General features: G+C 39.5%; 1 protein-coding gene and 1 pseudogene across 1 annotated transcript in view; one reads left to right on the top strand and one right to left on the bottom strand.

Annotated features, from left to right (window-relative positions):
• SYNPR (synaptoporin) overlaps window positions 1-23,964 on the top strand; it is a 286,268-nt gene that overhangs the window by 163,052 nt on the left and 99,252 nt on the right. The window contains exon 3 of the mRNA XM_065935294.1: window positions 3,100-3,224. Within this exon, the coding sequence (XP_065791366.1) occupies window positions 3,100-3,224 (125 nt within the window). The remainder of the gene's footprint in view (window positions 1-3,099; window positions 3,225-23,964) is intronic.
• Window positions 22,600-22,740, bottom strand: LOC136168147 (U2 spliceosomal RNA; annotated as a pseudogene).

Raw genomic sequence — 23,964 nt, 5'->3', positions numbered from 1 at the left:
TGAGGAAAGGGCGATCTCCACATCCTACCCCAGGGCTCTGGATGCTGCCACTCCATTCTGTCTTTTGAAAGAAATCATACTAAAGACGCTATCATGACATGGCACAAAGGACTGTGCCATCCAGTGTTGTATGATGAAACCTAGATTTAAGCATTGAACATTTAAAATCATGTCCTCCTTATCCCTACCAATACTAAGAGCTGACAGAGAACATGTGGTCATGAGCAAATTCATATTACAGGGATACAGATCCGAGTCCTGTCAGCCTTGGTGTTCTGTGTATATCATTCTCAGATTTCACGATGGGTTGGAGTACCTTCTAAATGTCTCTGCAAGTCCCATCAGTGATATAAACTAGGAAGGAAAGCTAACAAAGGAAAAAGATAAGGCTTTCTGGAGTGCTTGTATGTTGGTTCATTGGGGCTGATGGTCACATAGATTTAGCTAGGGAGGAAGTTGAAACTTCCTATTTTATGTCCTGCAAGATCTTACCAAAATCTCATACACATTTATTTAGAGTAATAACTCTTGTTCATATTTATTGAGTGCTTTTTCTGTGCCAGGATCTGTTCTAAGTGCTCTACACACATTAACACAGATAAATACATTTTACTTTTACTTCGTCTATAATATCATTTGGTCAAATTGTTTCTATTTTAAATTACTGGATTTAAAAACCAATAACTTGGTGGATTCTGGATCAAGATAACAGAGTAGGAAAATCCTGAGCTCATCTCCCACATACACACAAAATCTAGGACTACCTACAGAAAAACTGTCACTGAAAATGACCCGAAGCCTAGTAGAACAGGTTTTCTAAAACTAAGAATCTATAAGGAAAAGGCCACATCAAGTTGGGTCAAAAGAACAGAAGCATGATCTAGTGAGAACCTACCCACAGAGGGAGGACTGTCACAGCCATGGCAGTTTCCTCTATGCAACAGGGGCGTTGAGCCCCACATTGGGCTCCTCAGCTTGAGGGACCTACACCAGGAAGACGAGCCTCTGTAACATCTGACTTTGGAAGCCAGAGGGGCTTATGTCCAGGAAAGCTGGAGGGCTGTTAGAGACCGAGACTCTGTTCTCGGAGAGTGCGCACACACATGCTCACTGCTCAAAGTCGCAGCACAGAGACAGCAGCTAAAAAAGCACCTGTGTCATGGGAGAAGGAGATTCACTGACTAAATTTAGGACATGTGCTGGAGGGGTAGAGATCTGGTGGAACTTTCTCCAGAACAGAAACACTGGCAGGTGCCATTTAAAAAAAACAAAACTTTCCCTCTACCTAGTGGACCCAGCACTGGTGTGTACCACTTCTGTCACTCTCCATCAACTGAACTAATGCCATGTGCACCAAACTGGCCTATCCCTGAGGACCGACCCTGCACATCCCGCCTGCCCCAGCTGGCTCCTCCAAAGCAGCTGCTGTCACGTTCCACCAACAGGCACTGCCATCTGACCCTGGCACCCCTCCAAGGTGGCTCCTGCTCCAGGGGTCCAGCCCCATACCAGCAAACCCACAATAGCCCACTTGGGCCTCGAAGCCACTTCAGAGTTAAAGATACACACAAGAAGTGAAGGAATGGGAGAAGATATTCTACGCAAGTGGGAACAGAAAGAACGCTGGAGTATTAATACTTATATCAGATGAAATAGACTTTAAAGCAAAGACTGTAAAAGGGGACAAAGAAAGGCATTACATAATAATGAAAATGATCAAAAATAAAGCAAATATTAACAGACGAAAAAGGAGAAATTGACAGCAATACAATAATTGTAGGGGACTTTAACACCCCTTTTATGTCAATGGAGAGATCATCCAGACAGAAAATCAATAAGAAAACTTTGGTCTTAAATGACACATTATAGCATATTGATTTAATGTACAAATACAGATTATTCCATCCCAAAAGGACAGGATACACACTTTTCTCATATACACTTAAGAATATTCTTCAGGATAGATCACATGTTAGACTACAAACCCTTACACAGTAATTCCTCTCACTATGCAAAGTGAGCTGGTGTTGCTAATGGGAACCCAAGCTACTAGAAGAAGGTGAATTTCAAAGTTAAAATAACTGGAGGTATTACAGAGATGAGCAAGACATTCTTTTGAATTTAGCCAAACTAAGTGGGCAAAGATTGGTATTTGTTTTCTTCCCATCTTAGGGCATTCTCACCCTCCCAGGTATATCTTCTTTCTCTGGAAGACTTCTTTGAGTTCCTGCTTCTAATTTTCACTGCCTGATTACCATAGATTCATGTTTTATGCTAGGATAGACTAACATTAGTTGGTCATCAGTTGAACCTTTTAATAGTTGCCTCTAGAAAGAGCAAGTAAAACAGAGATGAAACCACCAAGGATGCTTTGAGGTTGACATATACTGAGATGTTGTGCTCCAAAATAGCACATTTTAGGTAATGTCCACTTCTTCCACCCATCAACCCTAAAATTCTTTGTGCATTTTTAAAAATCTTTATTATTCCAAAAGACAAAACATGTGTTTTGCAGAAAATACAGATAACCAAAAAGAAGGAAGCAAGGAAACATCTGAAATTCTTCCCACATGGAGATACCCATCGTTAATCTCTCAGTGTGTAGCTTTCCAGAGACTTTGATGTAAGATTACATCTCTACCTTCTGTAGTGTGACAGTTCTTTACACAGATGCTGTTGTTCAGTCACTAAGTTGTGTCCGACTCTTTGCGACCCCATGGGCTGCAGCAGACCAGGCTTTCCTGTCCTTCACTATCTTCCAAAGTTTACTCAAGTTCATGTCCGTTGAGTCGGTGATACTGTCTAATCATCTTTACACAGATGTTTGATCTCAAATGCAGATATTTTGTCCTGTATTTAATTTTTCCACAAGCAAAATTACTCCAGCTTTCCAGGCAACTTTTTGCACCCAACCATCCCACTCTCCATCATCATCCTGGCCTTCATTCCAGCCTAAACCATATATGATGCCATACTTGGATGGCCATAACTGTCATCCTAACCTCTCTCAATGTAGACACTAACATCTTATTGACATATTTCATGAGATCAACACCATTCTAATAGCTGCCTTCTCTATTCTTTCTTTGTTCTCCCCAGCTTTTTGCAATCTTTGCATTTGCAACATGCGGTGGCTATTCTGGAGGCCTGCGGCTGAGTGTGGACTGTGCCAACAAGACGGAAAGTGACCTCAGCATTGACGTGGCGTTTGCCTACCCATTCAGGTAGGGGATGGTGCCCTCTTACAGAGAGGCAGGGAACTTTCTTCCTTCTTGGTTTCTTTTAAAAAAGGTGCAATCTCCCAGGAATTTCTGGGTAAAAAGAAAGGATTCTCCCTGAGCCTCCAAAATGCCCAAATTAGTAAAATGCCCATCCAGCACCCTACCCTGGGAAAAGTTATTCTCTGGAAGTTGTAGCTTCAAACCAGAATGAACTCTTCTCCCTAACCCAAACTGCTACAAATGGCCCAATATTGGAGTCTTATCAATACGGAGACTTCAATCACACAATTCCTTCCTCCCCATCCATATTTTCATGAGTTATCTCAAATTCTCTCTAAAATTGTGTGGTCACCTTTCATTTCATATCAGCTATGCAATCCTGGCTGATAATATGTTTAATGATATTAATAGCTAATAGTGTTTCCATGTGCCAGACATTGTGCTTAGCTTTTCACCTGTTTAATCTTGTTAAGTCATCACAATGACCTTGTAAGGGGAGTACAGGTAATCACCATTTCAAATGAGGAAACTGAGGTGCAGGTACATTTTCCCACCTTCCCTTGGTCAGTAAGTGGCAAAGTCAGTGTTTGAACCTACCCAGGGTATTCCCAGAGCTCACATCTCTGTTCCTATACTTAAGTTGCTTGAGATAATTCTTTCAACCTCTATATAAATTCATGATGAAAGATAAGACCTGTCTATAAAATAATGGCTATATACCTACCAAGATTTGTCCCGAGTCAGACATCTTGTGGTTATGATCCAAAGTGGATTAATTGAAATAAAAATTTAAATGATTTGTTTCTGTAAAACTACCAAATGCTTGGTACCAAAAAACTGGTGTGATTTTTGAGAACAGCTTTCAACATAATATTTTGGCTTCTTATTAATATACTCGCCTGTGTGCACTTCAGGTTAGCAGACATTTGTTCAACAGTCATTTTGTGCCAGATACAGTGCTGGCTCTGGAAATACAGAGAAAGGTAAAAATTTGCTCCTAAAAACCTTTCTTAAACAGGTAAGTACAGTGTTTTCCAAAATCTTTCCCACGGAGCCCTAGATATTTAATGTTTCTGAAAAGAAAGGAAGAGAGAAAGAAAGTCAGAGGAAAGGGATGGGGAATAGGAGGGAGGGGGAAGAAAGAGCTGGAGAATCATTAAATGATTTGATAAAATAAGTTTAAGAAATACTTCTTAGCACTTTGCCCTTTTAACACACATTTTGAATCACCAAGAACACAATGTTTCTTCAAATGTATTTGACCACAGAAAGCCTTTCTCACTGAACATCTCAGAAGATTAATATATCATGGAACACATCCTTAATATATCAATCTAGTGAACTTCACCTAGTCCAAAACAAAAATGTCTCGGTTCACAGGCAGTGAATCACACAGACGTGGCATTTATACCAATGTATTAAATGGTTTTTAAGAACTGTACAGTAATACAAGTTACAAACACCTCTGTTCAGGTAGATACTCTTCTAATAAACTAGTAAGAGTGTCCAAAGCAGAGAAATACTAAGCATAGAATGCCTGGTAATTTAGTAATAAGAGTTTCCTATGCCAGTGGTAGTTGGGATAGCAATGTCTGACATGTCTGAAGGTTCTGGAGGAACTCCGTGGCTTTTGTGTTGAATGACTGAGGCAATGCGTGCATACTGCTCAACAAAGGGGATCTAGCAGAAGAGAAGAGAATTGCCACTGACCTTGACTAAATAGGGGGAAGAGGTTGAGGAAAGACAAAGAGAAAATAATAGGGAAAACCATTTTAAGGTGAAGACGATTAATTTGGGTTTGATCATGCCAGGTTTGAGGTATTTTCTATCAAGAAGTTTCATGTTTAAATCCCATATAAGGAGGGAGGGGAGCCTACAAATGGGGCTCCAAGAGTCATAATCACGGAGTGAAAGACAGGTCCTGAACAAAGAGAGGTCATCAAGAGAAATAGAAGAGTAGGCACACAGGGCTAAGCAATGGATGATGTCCACATGTAGAAGAAATGAAGAAGGAGAGGAATAACTGAGGGAGAACAAGAAGAGCCAAAAGAAAAAGAGATAGGACCACTAGGCAAGTGTAGGCTGTGTGGAAAATAGGGATATGTCATGCATGAGTGATACCACTCAGTACTTCACAGAAGTCAAGAAGTAAAAACTAAAAGGCCAGTGGATGGAACAAATGGTATCATGAGATACTTCACGAGATACTATCATGAGATATTTCAATAGGAAAGAAAGCATGCCAGACTGTTGGAGAATGGAAAATAGAATTTGGTATTTTTCCCTCAAACAAGTAAAATGCAAAATGCTAAGGATAAAACCATTTTTCCTTAAGCCCTGGTGGCTCAGACGGTAAAGCGTCTGCCTGCAATGAGGGAGACCTGGGTTCGATCCCTGGATCGGGAAGATCCCTGGAGAAGGAAATGGCAACCCATTCCAGTACTCTTGCCTGGAAAAGTCCATGAACAGGGGAGCCTTATAGACTACAGTCCATGGGGTCGCAGAGTCGGACACGACTGAGCGACTTCACTTCTGTATGAGGTGATGTTTGTGAAGAAAGAGAGCAAGGTTATTAATGACCTTTTTGTAGAGGAGGTGTTCACCTCTGCTTCTGGAAAGTAATCAGCTCATTTGATGGCATGGTGATAAACTTGCCACCTTGGCTAGGCAGCAATAAAGGTTTCCATAATAAAGGTATAAAAATCCCCCACCATTTGAGAACAACTGAATATAGAGACTAAGAACAGATTCATCATAAAAATAAATTAAGTTGTTATGTCACTTTTATGTCTGGAGACACCCATCAGAATAAAAAAAAATTAAGTTTTCTATCAATTTCAAGCATTCTTATAGATATGGAATTGGTAATCCTTGCTTTAGATAATTAACAAAATTGTCCTTGATTAATTTATCCTAAGGCACCAGAGATATAGAGGAAAATATGTGTATGAAAATATTTATTGTTGAGATATTCTAAGTACTTCAAAATTAGACATAACTTATGTGTCCAAAAATAAGGAATCAGTTAAATAAAATGTGATAGGCAACCACTAAAAGTTGTTTTTTTCAAATAACATGTAAGGACCTGAAATGCTCCCAGCATTTTAGTAGGAGAAAAGCAGAATACAAAACTCTTTCTCTCTGTGTACATATATATATATATATATATGTTTATATATACACATACACACATATATGTATATATGTATACATGTGTGTATATAATGATCCCAATTTTGTTTTAATTTATACCCACCATAGGACTGACCATAGGACTGACCATAGGCTGACCATAGGACTATAGCATATATATAGACTATATATATGAATATATATACATGTATATATGTGTATGTATGTGTGTGTCTATGTATATATATATATAATGATTCCAATTTTGTTTTAGTTTATACTGGCTGACTACAGGACTATAGCTTATATATAGACTATATATATATGTATATACATATATATGTATATGTGTATGTATATATATAATGACGCCAATTTTGTTGTTTATACTGGCTGACTATAGGACTATAGCACATACTGACATTGCCCATACCTACCAGTCACTCACAATTCACATCTACACCTACACTTTTTATTGTAAACCCATGTGACTGTTAAAGGGCTTTCACTAGTCACAGGAACCTGCTTGGTTAGTATGCAGGGCAGGCCAGAAATGCTGGGGAGTAAATGACTCCTAGAGCTGCTCTCATCCAATGACAACTGTGAGTCGGAGGATAAATATCCCAAATTCCTCACCTCTCATGGGCTACCACACTAAGCTCTCAGAAGTACCCAGCAGGAGAGCTCCAGCCTGTGTTCATTAACACACCTTTTCTTACCTGTTTTCCCTTTCCTCTCTCAGTTCTCCACTGCTCTATTGGTGTTTCCAAAGATGAATCTTCCAAAAACCAGTTGCACTCAAATCTTGATCTCAGGGTCTGCTTCCCAGTACCAATCCACCTAAGACAGTACTGTTATGTGAATTATGTGGATGGATGAATGGGTGGGTGGATGGATAGATAGAGAGGTAAAGATAGATGATACAGAGATCCCTATTTCCTCCCACTGTAAATCATGTTGAGCACTGCTTCAAATTGGTTAGAAGTCAAAACCTTTAGTCCATAACATCTCCTTTAGTGGTTTTCAGTTCAGGTTTCAAAGTTGAAGTCGCCTTTGGTTTTCTTCATTCATGGCATCTTATGCATGATAGGTCTTTTCCAAATGACAGCCATAGTACATGTACTTCAACCTTAGTTTATGAAAATTAAATGATTGCTAAAAGTTGGGAGGTGATCCATTGAGGTCCCCCCAAAATTCTGCCTAAGTTGTACTCTATAATCAGTCTACTGCAAGTATATTCTCCACATTTGTGATTAATTACATAGCTTTTCATTTGGGATAACAACAAAAGCTATGTCATATTTCTAGAGATTCTGTCATGATCACTGTATCAAAATGTTCATTTATTTCTAGGTGGTGAGATTATGAGTACATCAAATATTCTTTGTATACTTGGCCACATATTCCAGATTTTCTGCAACAAGCTTTATGATTTTCTATGCTGTGAATCTACTGAAGCAACATAATGTAGCTTGAACTATAGAGATGGAACTTTGAAATTTACTTACTGTCTTTTTAAAGAGTATTACTTACTCTCTCTTTCCTTATCTATAAAACAGAGACAGTGTTACCTGTTTCATAGTGGTGTTGCATTAAATGAATCATATGCAGGAAACAGTTTAAGCAAGGCCTGGCACTCACAAAGTTCTCTTTTAGTGTATTGTTTTTACTTTCATTATCAAGAAAAGGTAATTAAAAATAGAGAGCTGAGGAAGATAATTATTCTAGTTAATTTGCAAAATTACCCTCAAGACAATATGTTGGCTATATTTTACCCAGAATGGAAGCTTCCCCATCCCTCTCTCTCCAAATATGCAGACATTAAAAGAGTGAGTACATATTGAACTATTTCACATTTATTAACTTTCTTTAACTCTTTGATGCTTATTTGGTTTGCCCTGGAAAGTATTCTTATCCATTCTCTATTTTTTTTTTTTTCTCTCTCATTAAACTAATGGGAGCATGAAAGCCTCCCAAAATACAGAACAATGGAAAAGGCTCACTGGCACAAGCATGATTTTCCCAGGGTTATTTGGCATGAGTAGAAAGGAGAATGAGACTGTGAATCTGGTCTTTGTGATCCTTGAAGCAGAATCTGATGGTGGGTCTTCTGTGTTGAAGGAAAGGCTCACCCAGACTGTTTGCTGGCCAATGGCTGCCCAGCGCTGTCTGGAGAACAGAAGCACTCTTTATGACCCTGGCCACTTGCTCTGATTCTCACACTTCTTTGTGGAACATAGGGTCAGATGGAGGTTGATGCCAGGAAAGCTGTGGAGTTTAGTTCATTATCTGGTAATGCTGGCTTTGTCATGGGGAAAAGCATTTTTCCCCTAAGATCTTCACCCTAGAGCAATGGTGATAAACTTTTTTCTTTTTTTTTACCATGAGGGCCAAATTGGGAAAAATAAAAATGTTAAGAATAGTAATTATTTTTATATCTTGTGTTTAGGAAATGCTGCATTTGCAATTAACTTTTAAACATGTGTTTATTGTTTCTCATTACCAGATGGTTTCACTCTTTTTTGACTAAAATTTCAGAAACTTGAGCTTCCCCAATGGTTCAGCTGGTAAAGAATCTGCCTGAAATGCAGGAGATATAGGAAACGTGGGTTCAATCCCTGGGTGGGGAAGAGCCCTGAAGAAGGAAATGGCAACCCATTCCAGTGTTCTGGAGAATTCCATGGACAGAAGAGCCTGGAGGGGTCTTCTTTCAGCCCATGAGGTCGCAGAGTCATGACTGAGCAACTTACACACACACATTTTAGAAACTTTATAACTATAGTATCTCATGTTAATTTTGTGCCTTACAGTAAATTGTGGATGTGACGAGACCTGGGGGGGTCTCTGGGACAGATAGTTGGGGAGGTTGAAAGATGGTGTAGCCAAAGAATTAATAGTGGATCTCTGGCCACATCCCTGGCTTCACATCCAGACTCTGCCACCCAGCAGATGCAGCAAGTGATAGCCTCCCTGGACCCAGGGTTCTAAACTCCAAGAAAGAAATAAGAGTACTTTCCTCGTAGTATGGTTGTGACCATTTAAGTAGGTCATACAAGCTGTATAACAGAGTCTGGTGCACATCAGGTATTCACTGAGTTGTGTCTTGTCCTTGTTAATTTTATCAGTAGAATTTGGTGCAAGGAACTGGCCCAGAGTACAGTTATAGACCAGGGACAAGGACAGTCCTATTTGGAGATATCTACAGTAAAAAGAGGAGCTATCATTTATAGGGAATGCCTGTCTGCAGAGTTCACAGAAAATGTGGCTGCTGCCATGAACCCGGTTAAATTAAAACATCAGAGAATTCATTCACACACACACACACACACACACACACACACACACACACACCCAGTCCCATCCCACAATTCCCCTGGCAACCTGAGCAACTGCTAGATGGGAACGTTTTTGTTGCAACACTTCTCCAGAAGGATAGTGGTGAGGGATTCCATAGAAGGATGTGTTAGTTTGGGTTCTCCCAAAAGTGCATGCTGAGACAAGGATTTGTAGTTTTCTTGGCAGATGATCCCTGGAAATACCAGTAAGTCATGGGGTAGTGAGACAAGGAAGGGGAGGAGGTCAGTGAATACTGGATTAATTAGGAAGGTGCCCCGGTGGTCATCTGGCACAGCAGAGACTTGTAAGAAACCATGAATAACATAATTCACTTCTGGCATGTGGTAAAGCTGCTCCTATAGGCATTAACTCCCTGGCACTGCATGCAGACCAAGCATGCACTTGGAGCCTGTGAAAGCCTTCAGGCAGGGGTCATGATGCTTACTTTAGAAAGCCATCATCATATACAGAAATAGTGAGTACCAGAGAGATGTGGGTGGGCAACCAGTGGTCTCTTATACAGTGAGGCTATCTCATCTCTCCTCGGTCTGTGACTGATTCCACATTGGATCATTTATTCATTCCCTCCATAAATAGTTATTGAGCACTTACAGTGTACAAGGCCCTGAAGTGTACAGGCACTTGATATGTATTGGTTGGTAAAGTGGACATAACCCCGTCCCTCATGAAACTGACAATCATTTGGGAATGGGAGAAAAACAGTAAAGAGGTAGACAGAGGACACACATTCACACTCACACTCACACACACACACACTTATAGTAGTGGTGGTGTATAAGAAAAAGTGAACATTGTACAAAAAATGTGAAATGGAGAGGGCTAAAGGACACCTACCTATATAGAATGATCCAGAAGGACCTCCCTGAGGAAATGGCATTTAAATCAGTCAAAAAAGGAGAGGAAGAGGGGTGGCGAGGGAAGGATTTGGGTTTAGCAGATGCAAACTATTATATATAGAATGGATAAACAGCAAAGTTCTACTGTATAGCGCAAGGGACTATATTCAATATCCTGTGATAAACTGTAATGGAAAGGAATATATATGTATAACTGAGTCAGTTTGCTGTCCTGCAGAAATTAAACCCAACATTGTAATTTTTTTTTTTAATTTTAAAAGACTCACAGAATGGAGAGGAAGAATGTTCTAAGCCAAGGGAACAGCGTGGGCCATGCTGAAGTCATAAGACGATGAAGTGGACAGAAGGAGAAGCTGAGCTATGTTAGATTAGCTGGCTAGGGAAACTGTCTCCGATGAAGTGACAGAGGAGTGCAAACCTGCAAGAATTAAGAGAGAGGAAGTGACAGCTGCACACTTCTTGGAGATCCCCGAGGGTGTATTCCAGGGGCAGGGAGAGCCAGTGCAGGGGCCTGACATCTGAGCTTGGGGAGAGTCTGGGAAGCAGCAAGGACATCAGCACTGCTAGGTTGGAAGGAGGAGAAGAAGGGAGGCAGGAGATAGGCTTGAAGAAGTGGGCAGCAGCTGGATCACACAGAGTCTGGAGAGAGAACATGACAAATTGGGATTTTATAGAGTGTAAGATGGAGAGCCATTGGCGGTTTTGAGCAGTGGAGCCATGCAATTTATATTTTTAAAAGACCTGGCCTGCAGCTTTGAAAATAGTCTTAAGGGAGTGTGTGGCAGGGGTGGGAGTCAGGGAGGCTGGTTAGAAGGCAGCTGCAGGCAATCAGGGAAGGGACAGTGGGGGTTTAAACACAGGTGGAAGCAGTGGGCAAGGCCCTGTGTGGTATATAACACATCAGATTTGCATGGTCATCCATGCCTTAGCTATTGTGGAAATTTGCATCTACAAGCCAGCCTGGTTTGTCAGCTTTTCGCAGCTTTTTTCATCACTTTTGTCAGTGATGTTGGACAGCATTTGGTCAGTAGGAGGATCAACTTTAACATTTTTAGTTTCTTGTTCCCAACATTAGCTCAAGCATCCCCTTGGGAGGGGTCACTTGTTTTACAACACTGCATGTCATCCAGGATAGTCAAAACATAGGTAGGCAGCCAGCAGAGTTAACTTGAATGGAAACTTACACAATGCGTTTCTGAAAGCAATAAGAAATATATGAAGTAGATAACAATTCCACTCATGGAGTACAGTTTGAAACAAGTCATTCCCATATACAGTCAGGAAAAGAGACCTCGTGCCAAGTGATTCATTTTTTTTTTTTAAGTTAATATAGGAAACTAGAGAGGCAGGGCTTTTACGATCATATCAGGAGGCAATTCACAGATTAGAGACTGTAGGAATTCACCACAACCCCTAAGACTAGAGCGTGGGTGGCAAAGTTAGGCCCTTGAGCCAAGTCCAGCCCGCCTACAGCCTGCTTTTACTTAGTTCAAAAGCTAAGAATGGTTTTTATATTTTTTAATGATTACATTTTAAACATTGTATGTGTACAGTACCTACAAAATATCTTTGATTTTCCCTGTTGGCCCATAAAGCCTGTAGGATTTACTATCTGTCCCTCTGAAAAGTTTACTCACCCCTGGGCAAGAGGCTATAATGGGAGAAGTTGGTCTTATTAGAGCACAAGATGGGTTACCCAAGCAAGCAAAAGCTGGGACCACAGATGGAGGAGGTGATCAGAGGAGCATGAATGAACCAAGGTGGAGATGCAGCCACTCTGGACATGCTACCCAGAGCAGCAGGAGAAAGGCGGAGGGGGGGGTGGATGTTAGGTGTTAGGAATGTTAGGTTTCTGCTCCAGGGTCCCATTAACCTCCATTTCTGCTTCCTTCTATTTGGAACCGGAGGAATATAAGAGCATTCTTTGCATCCCCCAGAGCTATCAAGCAGGTGGCCAGATATTCTGGCTTCTCCCTTGTTCCTGTCCTCTAGCCTCCCACCAGAGCTTCCCATTGGCCCAAACTAACTGGAAGTCAGTTGGAAAGGAAATCAGGCCCCTGAGAATCAGAGCAGAGCAGGGGAGGAGCAGGTCATGGAACAGAACAAACAGGCAATGGCCAGCACAGAGTTCCCCTCTGAACGTCAGTTTCCTCATCTACAAATGTGCAAATTGGATTGAAGCTTTCTTAAGAGACTTAGACCTCTGACTCTATGAGAGCAGAAATATACTTTCCTAACTTCCATTCCAGAGGAATGGTTATACTTAACCTTGGCCAAGAACCTGGGTAGCACCCCAGCCACTGATGCTTCAGAGAGAGCAGATGAAAATGTAAAAATAAAACAAAATTACTCTATGTGTCTTTTTCTTTCAGCCTCACGGGGCTTAGTCTGATGTTTGTCCTATTCCCATAAAATCCGAACAGGGCTTTTTAAAACCTAAATTTCGGCACGTATTGAAAATAATTGTAGGTTATGTAATGAAGGCTGTTGTTTCTGTTGAGCTCCCATAGGGAGGTGACAAGTGGCCGAGATTAAATCAGTGTATGCTGGGTGAGCCTTTTATGTAGTTCTTGGTCTCCCTGTGTGTCATTTTACAGAGCAGGCATGGAGGAGTGTGGTGGGCAGAGCCTCATTACCTGGGACAAGCCCTGCTCCCTAGAAGAACGCACACATTGCTTTTTTTCGAAGTTACAAAAAACAAGTTGCAGTTCTTCCGTTCAGCTGCTTCCTTTCCTAGGATTGGAGGCAGGAGTTGGGGGATTGGGGTTGAATTGCCTAAAAAGGATAAAGGAATTTAGCTACAGCAGTAGCCTAGGAATGTCAGAAGGAAACATCCCGTTCATACCTTTCTGCATGTTTATCAGGAATGTTAGGTGTCTGCTCCAGGGACCCATTAACCTCCATCTCTGCTTCCTTCCATTTGGACCCAGAGGAATGTAAGAGCATTTTTTGCATCCCCCGGAGTTATCAAGCAGGCGGCCAGAAGTCTCACCGTATACTTTACCTGGTGTCAGTCCCTAGCCCCACCCATCCATCCCTAAAAGAATGGCATTTTATGAGCCCTGAGAAGAACTGAATTCTCTGGGGACCACGGGGTCAAACAAAAAGAAGGCAGATGCTCAACTGCCTTGCTTGCCAGATGCTGGGCAAACAGAGCTGAAAAGTAAGTGCCTGGGAGCCTGGGGGCTGCACGTGGTGACATCTGTGAGTCTAGCGTTTGGATTCCTGATTCCTCTTCCAGGCCCCAGCTGTGGGACTTCAGAGCCCTGGACGTGAGTCAGGGCTGCAGACTGTCTCTCAAAGTCAGGGTCACTTTTCTAGATTCCACACATAAGCAATGTTATATGATATTCGTTTTTCTCTTTCTGACTTACTTCAGTCTATATGACAGTCTCTAGGTCCATCCATGTGTCTGCAAATGGCACTATTTCAATATTGAAATATTAACATGTGCACTACTACGCAGCTTCCCTGATGACTCAGCAGTAAAGAACCCACCTGCCAATGCAGGAGAAGCAGAGTTAGTCCCTGGGGTGGGAAGATCCCCTGGAGAAAGAAATGGCAACTCACTCCAGTATTCTCTGCCTGGAAAATCCCATGGGCAGAGGACCGTGTGGGCTACAGTTCACGGGGTCACAAAGATTTGGACATCACTTAGCAACTAGGCAAAAACAGCAAGTGAGGAGGAAATGTTTAAAAGAGTGAATATGTGCATACATATAACTGAATCCATTTGCCATAGAGCGGATACTATCAAAACCTTGTAAAGCAACTATACTCCAAAAAAAAAAAAAAGTCAGGTTCAGAGATCTCCCCCCACCCTTCAGTCTGCCTTCATGTCATGTAGAAATCTTAAAATGGAGATTCCGAGATCCTACCCCAGGCCTACTTAATCAGCATGACTGCCGGTACTCCCCAAATGAATCTTAGACACACAGAAATTGGAGAACTGCTGATCCAAGGAGAAATAAATAGGTGGAACTTCAATTTGCAATTGCCTCACATTTTGTGATAGTTAAAAAAAAAATGTTTTGGATTTACACTTAGGTTTAAGCAACACTTGCCTTATTTATTTTACTTAACAGGATAAAATAGAAAAAAGGAGAGTACCGTGACTAAACAAATGGATGTTTCTGTTTTCTGTTATTCCCAAATTTTCTGTTGTGACATATATTGCTCTTAGAATGAGAAACAATGTGACAAAAAAACAAGCAGTGAGTTAAATTTGGTAGTAATGGGCAAACCAGCAATTTCACTACCTATCCCCCCATAATGTACTTTTGAGTATGTCCTCCCAAAAAAGGGCTGAAGTCCTAGTTGCTTTTCCTCCCTAGGCCAAGTAGCAATTGCAAAGTAATAGTGTATTTTATATATGTGTGCATGTGTATATACATGCACTTGCACATATATATATATATGTATATATTTCCATATATATAAAAGGTGAAGAGTCTGACCTCATTGAGGGTGAGGAACTTGCCTAAAGCCACACAGCTGGGAAGTGGCAGAACCAGACATGAGGGGTTTGGCTTCCCTCAAAGGTCAGACTCTTCACCTTTCACACTGTGGGGAGCACCAATGAGGTCCTTGAGGTGACAGACCACCACATTAGCCAAGATTCTTTCCTCACTCCTAAATTTTGAGCCTGCTCCCCACCAGCCCACAAGCTGAGCAGGCAAGAAGGATGCCAGGAATGATCGTCAGGGATACCATGTTCCTTGGGACTCAGAATTACCAGCATTTATTTCCTAGTTGATTTCCCAAGCCTAGGAATAAACTGGGAAGGCAGAACAAGCCCATGCTGGGGCTATCATGATCACCCTTTTTCCTTTTGTAGCTGGGTGGAATTTGAAAGAAATGAGCTGTTGCTCATACCATTTGTAGAATGTTTTACTTTTTAATTTGAAAAACTGGATGCCAAAGTAGCAGCTGTCACTGGGAGACTGTTAAGGAATCACATAAATGACAAGATTTTCTAAGAATGCAGTTACACTGAAGAGTTTAATGCTACAGCAGATTCTTATTTCCCTGGCAAAGGCTTGGAAACAGGATTTCGGGAGTGGAGATTTGCCAGATATGATTGAGGGAGTTGAACATCTTTGATCACAGTGAAGTAGTGTTAGTTACAATGCTCCTTAAACCTAGTACTGAGAAACCAGAAATAAGGAGAAAGTGCAGAGAACCATTCTTCTTAAGGGCAGAGCTGAGATATTCTCCAAGATGGACTTGCTCTGGGTTTCTTTAGAAATCAGCTGAGAATTATGCTCAACAACCTCTACATAAATAAAACAGGGGGTTCATTTTCCACCCATTCTTCCACCATTTGACAATTCGTCATCTGACACATTCTGTTATTTATAACCACATTTTTAAATAGCTTTTTGTAATTAGAAAAAGGAACACATTATTTTTCCTATTCTAAAAATCCCATAGTACAGAAATTAATGAAGTAGAATATCAGAATTCTTGTTAATGTAACTTCTCAGAGATAATCATTTTTAAGAGTTTCCTTTCATGTGTATCATTTGAGACTTTCTCTTTGCATGTACTCATTTTCATGCAAACTGATTTTGGTGTAAATATTATTTGCAAATTTTTATTAAAAAAAAAACCAACAATTGTAATCTCCTCCCACGTCAGCTTTTATGGATCTACCACATTATTTGGCCTTATAGCCATACCATAATGTATTAAGCCAGGCACTTATTGTTGGATATTTAGATTGCTCTAGTTTTTCACTGATACAATGTGCAATTAACAGAGTTTTATAACTTTATTAAGTTCCTGGGACATAAAGGTAGATAGGTCTTAGATTTTCAGAAATTTTGCCAAACTCCTCTCCAGAAAGCAGTTTAGATTTTCACCAGAAGGATATGGTTCTTTGCATTCTCACCAACAATGGAATCCTATAAAAGTATGTACTTAATTATTAGTGAAGATAAACACATTGTCATATAATTATTAGACATTTATATTCTTGGCAAAAATTTTTGAAGAGCCATATACTCACTTTTGTTTATATCTGATATCGCCCTAGCGTGTGTGCCTGATTCCACCCCCTGACCCCTTTTGCCCAATGCATATTGGGCACATTGATGATGTTTGCTAATCCATGCAACACTCAGTATGGCCCAGGCATGGTGCTGGACAATGATGGAAATTTAAAAATGAAAAGAGAAGAGATTCTTTTTCTGTGGAGCTTAGGCTTTTAAAAGGGTACTTGAGACATGGATGAAATCAAGACACAGATTGCATGTCTTGTCAGTACCCATAGCAAGTCCCTGATTTTACAGGAATCTGCACTAATGTCCCTGAAATCCTTCCCCAATATCACCATCACACAGAGTCACAGTGCAGATAATTAGAATTAAGGCACTATTAATCTTTACTAGTAACAATGGGGTCCCGAACAAATTGCCTAAATTGACAAGTTAATATTTACACAGTGTGATTGAGTTTTTTAATGATTCATATTTCAAATTAATTTATGGCATGGTACTCATTTTAACCAACCCTCATTAAATGTTGGCATTGAAAGCAGTCTGCCCAAAAGTGATTGCAAAGAGAACTCGTTTGCCAACTGTGGGCCCTCACAGATACAAAAATACCATAGAAGATTTTGTCTTCAGGGTTAATTTTTAAGAATTTAGTCTTATTTATCTGTGTGTTTAGTTTATTGCTTGTCAAAATGAGAATGGACTGGTTTCTCTGATCTTTTTACTAGTCATCATAAGTGACTGTTAAGAGAGAGTGAATGCTGTCAGTTGTACCCCATTAAATATGATTTTTTGTTACTTAAGTCATCGTTTTAGACTGACTTTAACTTTACCATTTTGAAACCTGAAATTATTACTCTGATTACCATGGTCTTTAGAAATGGAATTTGGTCTCTCTGCATAGTGAGTATTCTCTGAAAAAAAAAAAAGTTTAACTTTTAGCATTTCCTTTATGCAGATTTTAAAAAGTAAAGCATAAATACCCCATATTGTAACAAACAGTGCCATAGAAGAAAATGACTGTAAATGCCTTATGTTGCACAAGACTAAATGGAAATGTAATGTGAATTACTTTCTAGCTCAGGCTCATCACTAGTACCCAGATGACTGTATTTCTATAATTTTAAAAAATCACTTCAATTTTCAACCAAATGCTACTAGCCACATATACAGTGTGTCTCTATCATTTTCTACAATGCTTTTTGGAAGAGATACAGACAATATGGGGAAAACAGTAAAGCATACTCAGCTCATCTTTCAGAATCTCACTGTACATCACCAGGAGTCCTCAGAGACTTGGTGAACTTTTGAACTTGTCCGTTTACTCATCTGATCAATCAGTGTAAGCCAGACATGAGTGAACATGATGAGTATAGAATGCTTTTCTTCTGCTGCAGATCCAACCCAGACTCAGCCATGTTTGGGTCCTAGGGGCCTCACGCATCCCAGCTAAATGGATTAGTTGATTAACACTAAGTGGGTTAGTGATTAGTTGATCAACAATCTATAAATAGTTGCTGCAACAAAGAGAGACTCATTCATTCATTTAGCACATCTTAAAACTTTAAATTTTATTTTATATTGGAGTACCGTTGATTTGCAATATTGTGTTAGTTTCAGGTCTATAGCAAAGTAATTCAGTTATACATAGATCCATTCTTTTTCAGATTCTCTTCCCTATATGCTATTATAGAATATTGAATAGAGTTCCCTATTACAATAGGTCTTTGTTGATTATCTCTTTTACATATAGTAGTGTATATATGTTAGTCCTAATTTATGGGCTAAACTCCTAATTTAGCCCATAAGTTTGTCTTCAAAGTCTGTTTCTGTTTTATAAATAAGTTCACTTGTATCATTTTTTTTTTTAGATTCTACATGTAAGTGGTATCATATGATATTTGTCAAGTTTCTCTATCTGACTTACTTCACTTAAAATATAATCTCTAGGTCCATCCAGGTGCTGCAAATGGTGTTGTTTCATTATTTTATATGGCTGAGTAATATTCCAATTTAAATGCATACACAACATCTTCTTTATCCATTCCTCTGTCGATGGACATTTAGGTTGCTTCCATTAGGTTGCTGCAGCGAACATTGGGTAGCCTGTATCTTTCAAATTATGGTTTTCTCTAGGTATGTCGCACGTTTTTGAATGCCTACACTGTGCCAGGAACTATTCTTGGTACTGGATAGCAAGTTACATTGGGTCTTTCTTCTCCTGGAGCTTAACATTGTAGTGAGGGCAAGGACTAGAGAAAAGAAACATGCAAACAAGCAAAAGACCAAGATCATGTAGGACAAGCACAGTGACAAAAATTAAACAGAGTGATACAGTGGATAACAACTGGGAATGGAATCGGCAAGGTCTCTCTTGTGAGAAGATATTTAAGCTGAGATGTGAGTGACAACAAGGGTATACCCTGGGAAGGTCTAGGTGAAGATGGAACAGCAGGTACAAAGGCAAGAGGGAACCTGGTGCAGTAGAGCAACAGGTAGAAGAATAGTGCAGACAGAAAACAGTGGATAAAGAGGAGGGTGGGGTACAGTGAGTCATGCAGGGGTCGGTAAGAAATAGGGCCTCATGGGCCATGTAAGACACTTGAATTTTATTCTGGATGTAGTGGGAATCCTTTGCTTAAGACTAAAGGAGTGACATGATGTGATTTATTTATTTTAAGAATTATTTTAGTTGCTGTGTGCAAGATACATTTTTCATTTAACGTACGCAAGAGATGATAGTGGCTTCAATAGGGTTTTCACTAAAACCCTATTAAGAGGTTCTCCCTCTCCTATTAAGAGGGAGAAAAGTGGAAAGATTTGGGATATATTTTAAGAGATGGTACATAGAACTAGCTTTGAGAAATAATATGTGAGGAGAAGGCAAGGCAAAGAAGGAATCAAGGCTTAGGGTCCCAAAATGGGAGGATGGTACTGGGAGATGGTGGGACCTGGATCAGTTGTTCCATTTTGGACATGTAAAGTTGAGATACCTATTAGATGCAATAGTTGTTGTTTTAAAACAAAGGAATGGCTTGTTATAGAAAGCTATGGTAGACCAATCGGATTCCCTATTTACAGTATTTGCACTGAGAAACTGGAGAGAGGAAGGGAGTGACAGATGAGTCAAAGCCAGAGAGGCCGTGGAGAGTTCTCTCTGAGCCAAAGCTCTAAGGAAGCAGAAAGTGAATCAGAAAAGAAAGCCAGTTGGAGGGAGGAAAGTATCCTATCCAAAGAGTTAAATACGTCTTGAGACATCATCAGGATGCCTCACCCCAGGGGGAGATGTGAGTTGAGCTGTTGCTCCCTAGACCTGCCCCTGTCTTTCTGACTTTCTAGTTCTGGCCATATGTTCAGTTCAGTTCAGTTCATTTGCTCAGTTGTGTCTGGCTCCTTGCGAACCTATGGACCGCAGCACATCAGGCCTCTCTGTCCATCGCCAACTCCCAGAGTTTACTCAAACTCATGTCCCTTGAGTTGGTAATGCCATCCAACCATCTCATCCTCTGTCGTCCCCTTCTCCTCCTGCCTTCAATCTTTCCCAGCATCATGGTCTTTTCCAATGAGTCAGCTCTTCGCATGAGGTGGCCAAAGTATTGGAGTTTCAGCTTCAGCATCAGTCCTTCCAATGAACACCCAGGACTGATCTCCTTTAGGATGGACTGGTTGGATCTCCTTGCAGACCAAGCGACTCTCAAGAGTCTTCTCCAACACCACAGTTCAAAAGCATCAATTCTTTGGCACTCAGCTTTCTTTATAGTCCAACTCTCACATCCATATATGACTACTGAAAAAACCATCACCTTGACTAGACAGACCTTTGTTGGCAAAGTGATGTCTCTGCTTTTTAATATGCTGTCTAAGTTGGTCATAACTGTCCTTCCAAGGAGTAATGATCTTTTAATTTCATGGCTACCATCATCATCTGCAGTGATTTTGGAGCCCAAAAAAATAAAATCTGCCACTGTTTCCACTGTTTCCCCATCTATTTGCCATGAAGTGATGGGACCAGATGCCATGATCTTTATTTTCTCAATATTGAGCTTTAAGCCAACTTTTTCACTCTCCTCTTTCACTTTCATCAAGAGGCTCTTTAGTTCTTCTTTACTTTCTGCCATAAGGGTGTTGTCATCTGCATATCTTAGGTTATTGATATTTCTCCCGGCAATGTTGATTCCAGCATCTGCATCATCCATTCCAGCATTTCTCATGATGTACTCTGCATATAAGTTAAATAAGCAGGGTGACAATATACAGCCTTGATGTACTCCTTTGCTGATTTGGAACCAGTCTGTATGTACCTTCCCCAAAATATGCTGTTTTCTTGATGTAATTCAGGTGGATTGCTGTTTCTTTCCAATAAACTAACCTAATTGAAATTAATAACTCAACACACTGAGCACCACAAAGATAAGTCAGATAAAGTCATTCTCCTCAATGAGTTCACAGCCCAGTAAAGAAGATAGTAATATAAAGAATTGTATATAAAGTCCAAATGGAATGCTAAGAGTGTTAAAATGTTATTCATCTGACATTTAATATTACATGTTTCTTATAAGCAAGCAAAACATTCAGTACAAATTGTCTGTTGGAATCTGCATCAAGTAATATAACCTGTAATTAATGATTTATATTAGGAAATTTATGGCATTATATAAAGTGGAAGTTTCTTATATTTTGATCATGGGTTTTCCCAAATGTCCGTCCCACCTGGGACTATTATTTACTTAGTGTTTTCATGTAATTAAATTCACTTTTGAAACTGAAATACATACTGTCACATCATCCGAAGCTACTATGCAGTTCTGGGTGAATCAGTCTCTTTTTCCTTCAGCAGTAAAATGAATATATTCCTTCCCTGCCCATCTTACAAAGTGATTATATGGATCATATAAGCCAGAGTATGTTGAAATGCTTTGCGAAGGACAAGTACCTAACGAATTGCAGTGCTTTTTGAGAATGTAGTTGTGTACTATAATGATTATACCTGTGGGTTCTTAATGTAAGTGCCACTTGGGCAGTGGTGGCATTTAAAAACCAAAAAGTATCTTTTCTCCTCTAAGCTGTGCTCCAGAATTTTCCAACCCTTTATATCTGTTTTCACTTATTATCAGGACCACACAATTTGGACTGTGCTCAAAATAATTTCCAATTATTTACAGCAAGCAGGCCTTGTCTTCCCAAGTGTATAAGGGAACCCCCAGAGAAGGCACCTTTTTTATCAAATGAGTTCGTTGTAAACAGACTATACGTTATAGTATATAGCATGGCATAAACAAAGAGTTAGTACCACGTCTTGACTGCAGTCTTTGAAGCTCTGAGTCTATTTCCTAACTTGTAAAATGGAAATAATACCTATTTTATAAAGGTTTTGTGAATTTTAATGACGTAATGACAGTTAATTGCTTAATATAGTGCCTGAGCCATAGCAAGCTCTAAATAAATAGTCACTATTATTTTTACTGCATGAAAGATGAGAATTGCTATTCACATTGGTGACACCTATATTAGGAGTTTGTGGTTCCAAGTATCATAGTACCTACCTTGTAGGGTTATTGTGAGAAATAAATCAAGAGTTCTCACATATAAACAATGTGTGTCACATATAAGTTGCTTAATAAATGTGAGCCTTTGCTGTCCTCATCAGCTTCTGTTATCTCAGTGTTTATTACAGTACCTCTTATTTTGGATAAACAGAATATGATGACAGGATTCTTAGTTGTAGAAAATTCAGTGTTAAATCAGAATTGATTGTTGATGTTGTCATCTCTATTCCTTTGTTCAAAAAATACTATAGGAATTTAACATAGCCTTAGAAAATAATAGATGTTCAAAAGATACTATGTGATAAACAGGAAAGATGAGCATCATCTCATTGATCTGAATACCTGAAACTTTTTACTAATAAAATCTTATACCTGTGCTATTATACACTAACTGCTTGTGGCCACAAACCCTTGAAATGTGGCTAGTCTGAATGAAAATATGCTGTAAAGTATGAAATGCATACTAGATGTCAAAGGCTTAGTATGAAAAAATAGTTAAAATTTCATTAATATTTTATATTGATTAGGCATTGACATAGCAATATTTGGGGTATGTTGGTTTAAATAGATTATTTTAAACTGATAAGAACAGATACTACACTTGATCTTAGCCAAAAGGCCGAGAAACTTTACTTGTCTCTTTACTTTTATAAGGAGGCTATTAGGAAATTTTAAATTAAACCTGTGGCTCCCATTGTTGTTTGCTTTTTATTTCTATTGGACAGCACTAATCTAAGCCACTTCATAGTTCAAATGTTGACAAAATATCATGGCTCATCTTATAGTAGCAATGTTTTTTCAGAATTTCAATGTAAATTATTTTTGTACTATTAATATTTTTGTACTAATAGTTTTTATCTGTCGAAGTCACTTTCTAGACATTGTTTTGTAGCAGGCCATGATTTTAAGTGGGTAGAGTTGATCATCTAGTTCTGTTACTTGCTTAGATCTTATTCTAGAGTATTTAAAATATATTATTTTGTGACATCCCCTGGAGGAGAGCATAGCTACCTACTCATTATTCTTGCCTGGAGAATCCCATGGCCAGAGGAACCTGGCAGGCTACAATAGGGTTGCAAAGAATCAGACACAAATGAAACGACTTAGCACACACACATTTTGTGACATAAAATTCAAAGCAGTCATTTCCACTGAATGAAAGATCCAAAAAAGTGACAATTTACCTTAAAACTAACAAAATAACACACACAAAAGTGACTGATGTTATAATTATATAAATAATCTCGAAGGGGTGTCAGTGGCTGAAATTAGGTGATGAGTCTGAAGACAGTGGTGGGTTGTTCAGATATCGATAGTATTTTGATTAATTTATAATAGGAAAATATTGCTTTCAGTAGTTCCATTATGAGCTTCCCAGGTGGCTCAGTGGTAAAGAACTTTCTGGTCAAGCAGGAGATGCAGATTCGGTCCTTGGGTTGGGAAGATCCCTTGGAGAAGGAAATGGCAACCCATTCCAGTATTCTTGCCTGGGAAATCCCATGAACAGAGGAGCCTGGCGGGCTACAGTCCATAGGGTCACAAAAGAGTCGGACACGACTTAGCAACTAAACAAGTTCCATTATGCCCAGCAATACTGTAGATTATAAACAATTACCATGTCCTACACAATATTCCATATTGATTTACGAATACAGTGGGTTTTTACTGAAAATAATCTTGTATAACATGCAGATCCCAAAGTTCTATCAAGTATACAGTACACATATGACAAGGAGACCTTTTAATGAGTTAATTTAGTTGCCCTTTAAAACGAAAATGTTTTATAAAGTAATATGTTGATGATATTTAAAATCTCATATGAATCTACCAACTGTAGGTCTGGGTATTCGAGCTA

Source organism: Muntiacus reevesi, chromosome 4 (assembly GCF_963930625.1).
Source record: "Muntiacus reevesi chromosome 4, mMunRee1.1, whole genome shotgun sequence".
NCBI classification, from domain to species: domain Eukaryota; kingdom Metazoa; phylum Chordata; class Mammalia; order Artiodactyla; family Cervidae; genus Muntiacus; species Muntiacus reevesi.
This window is presented reverse-complemented; position numbering and strand designations above follow the sequence as displayed.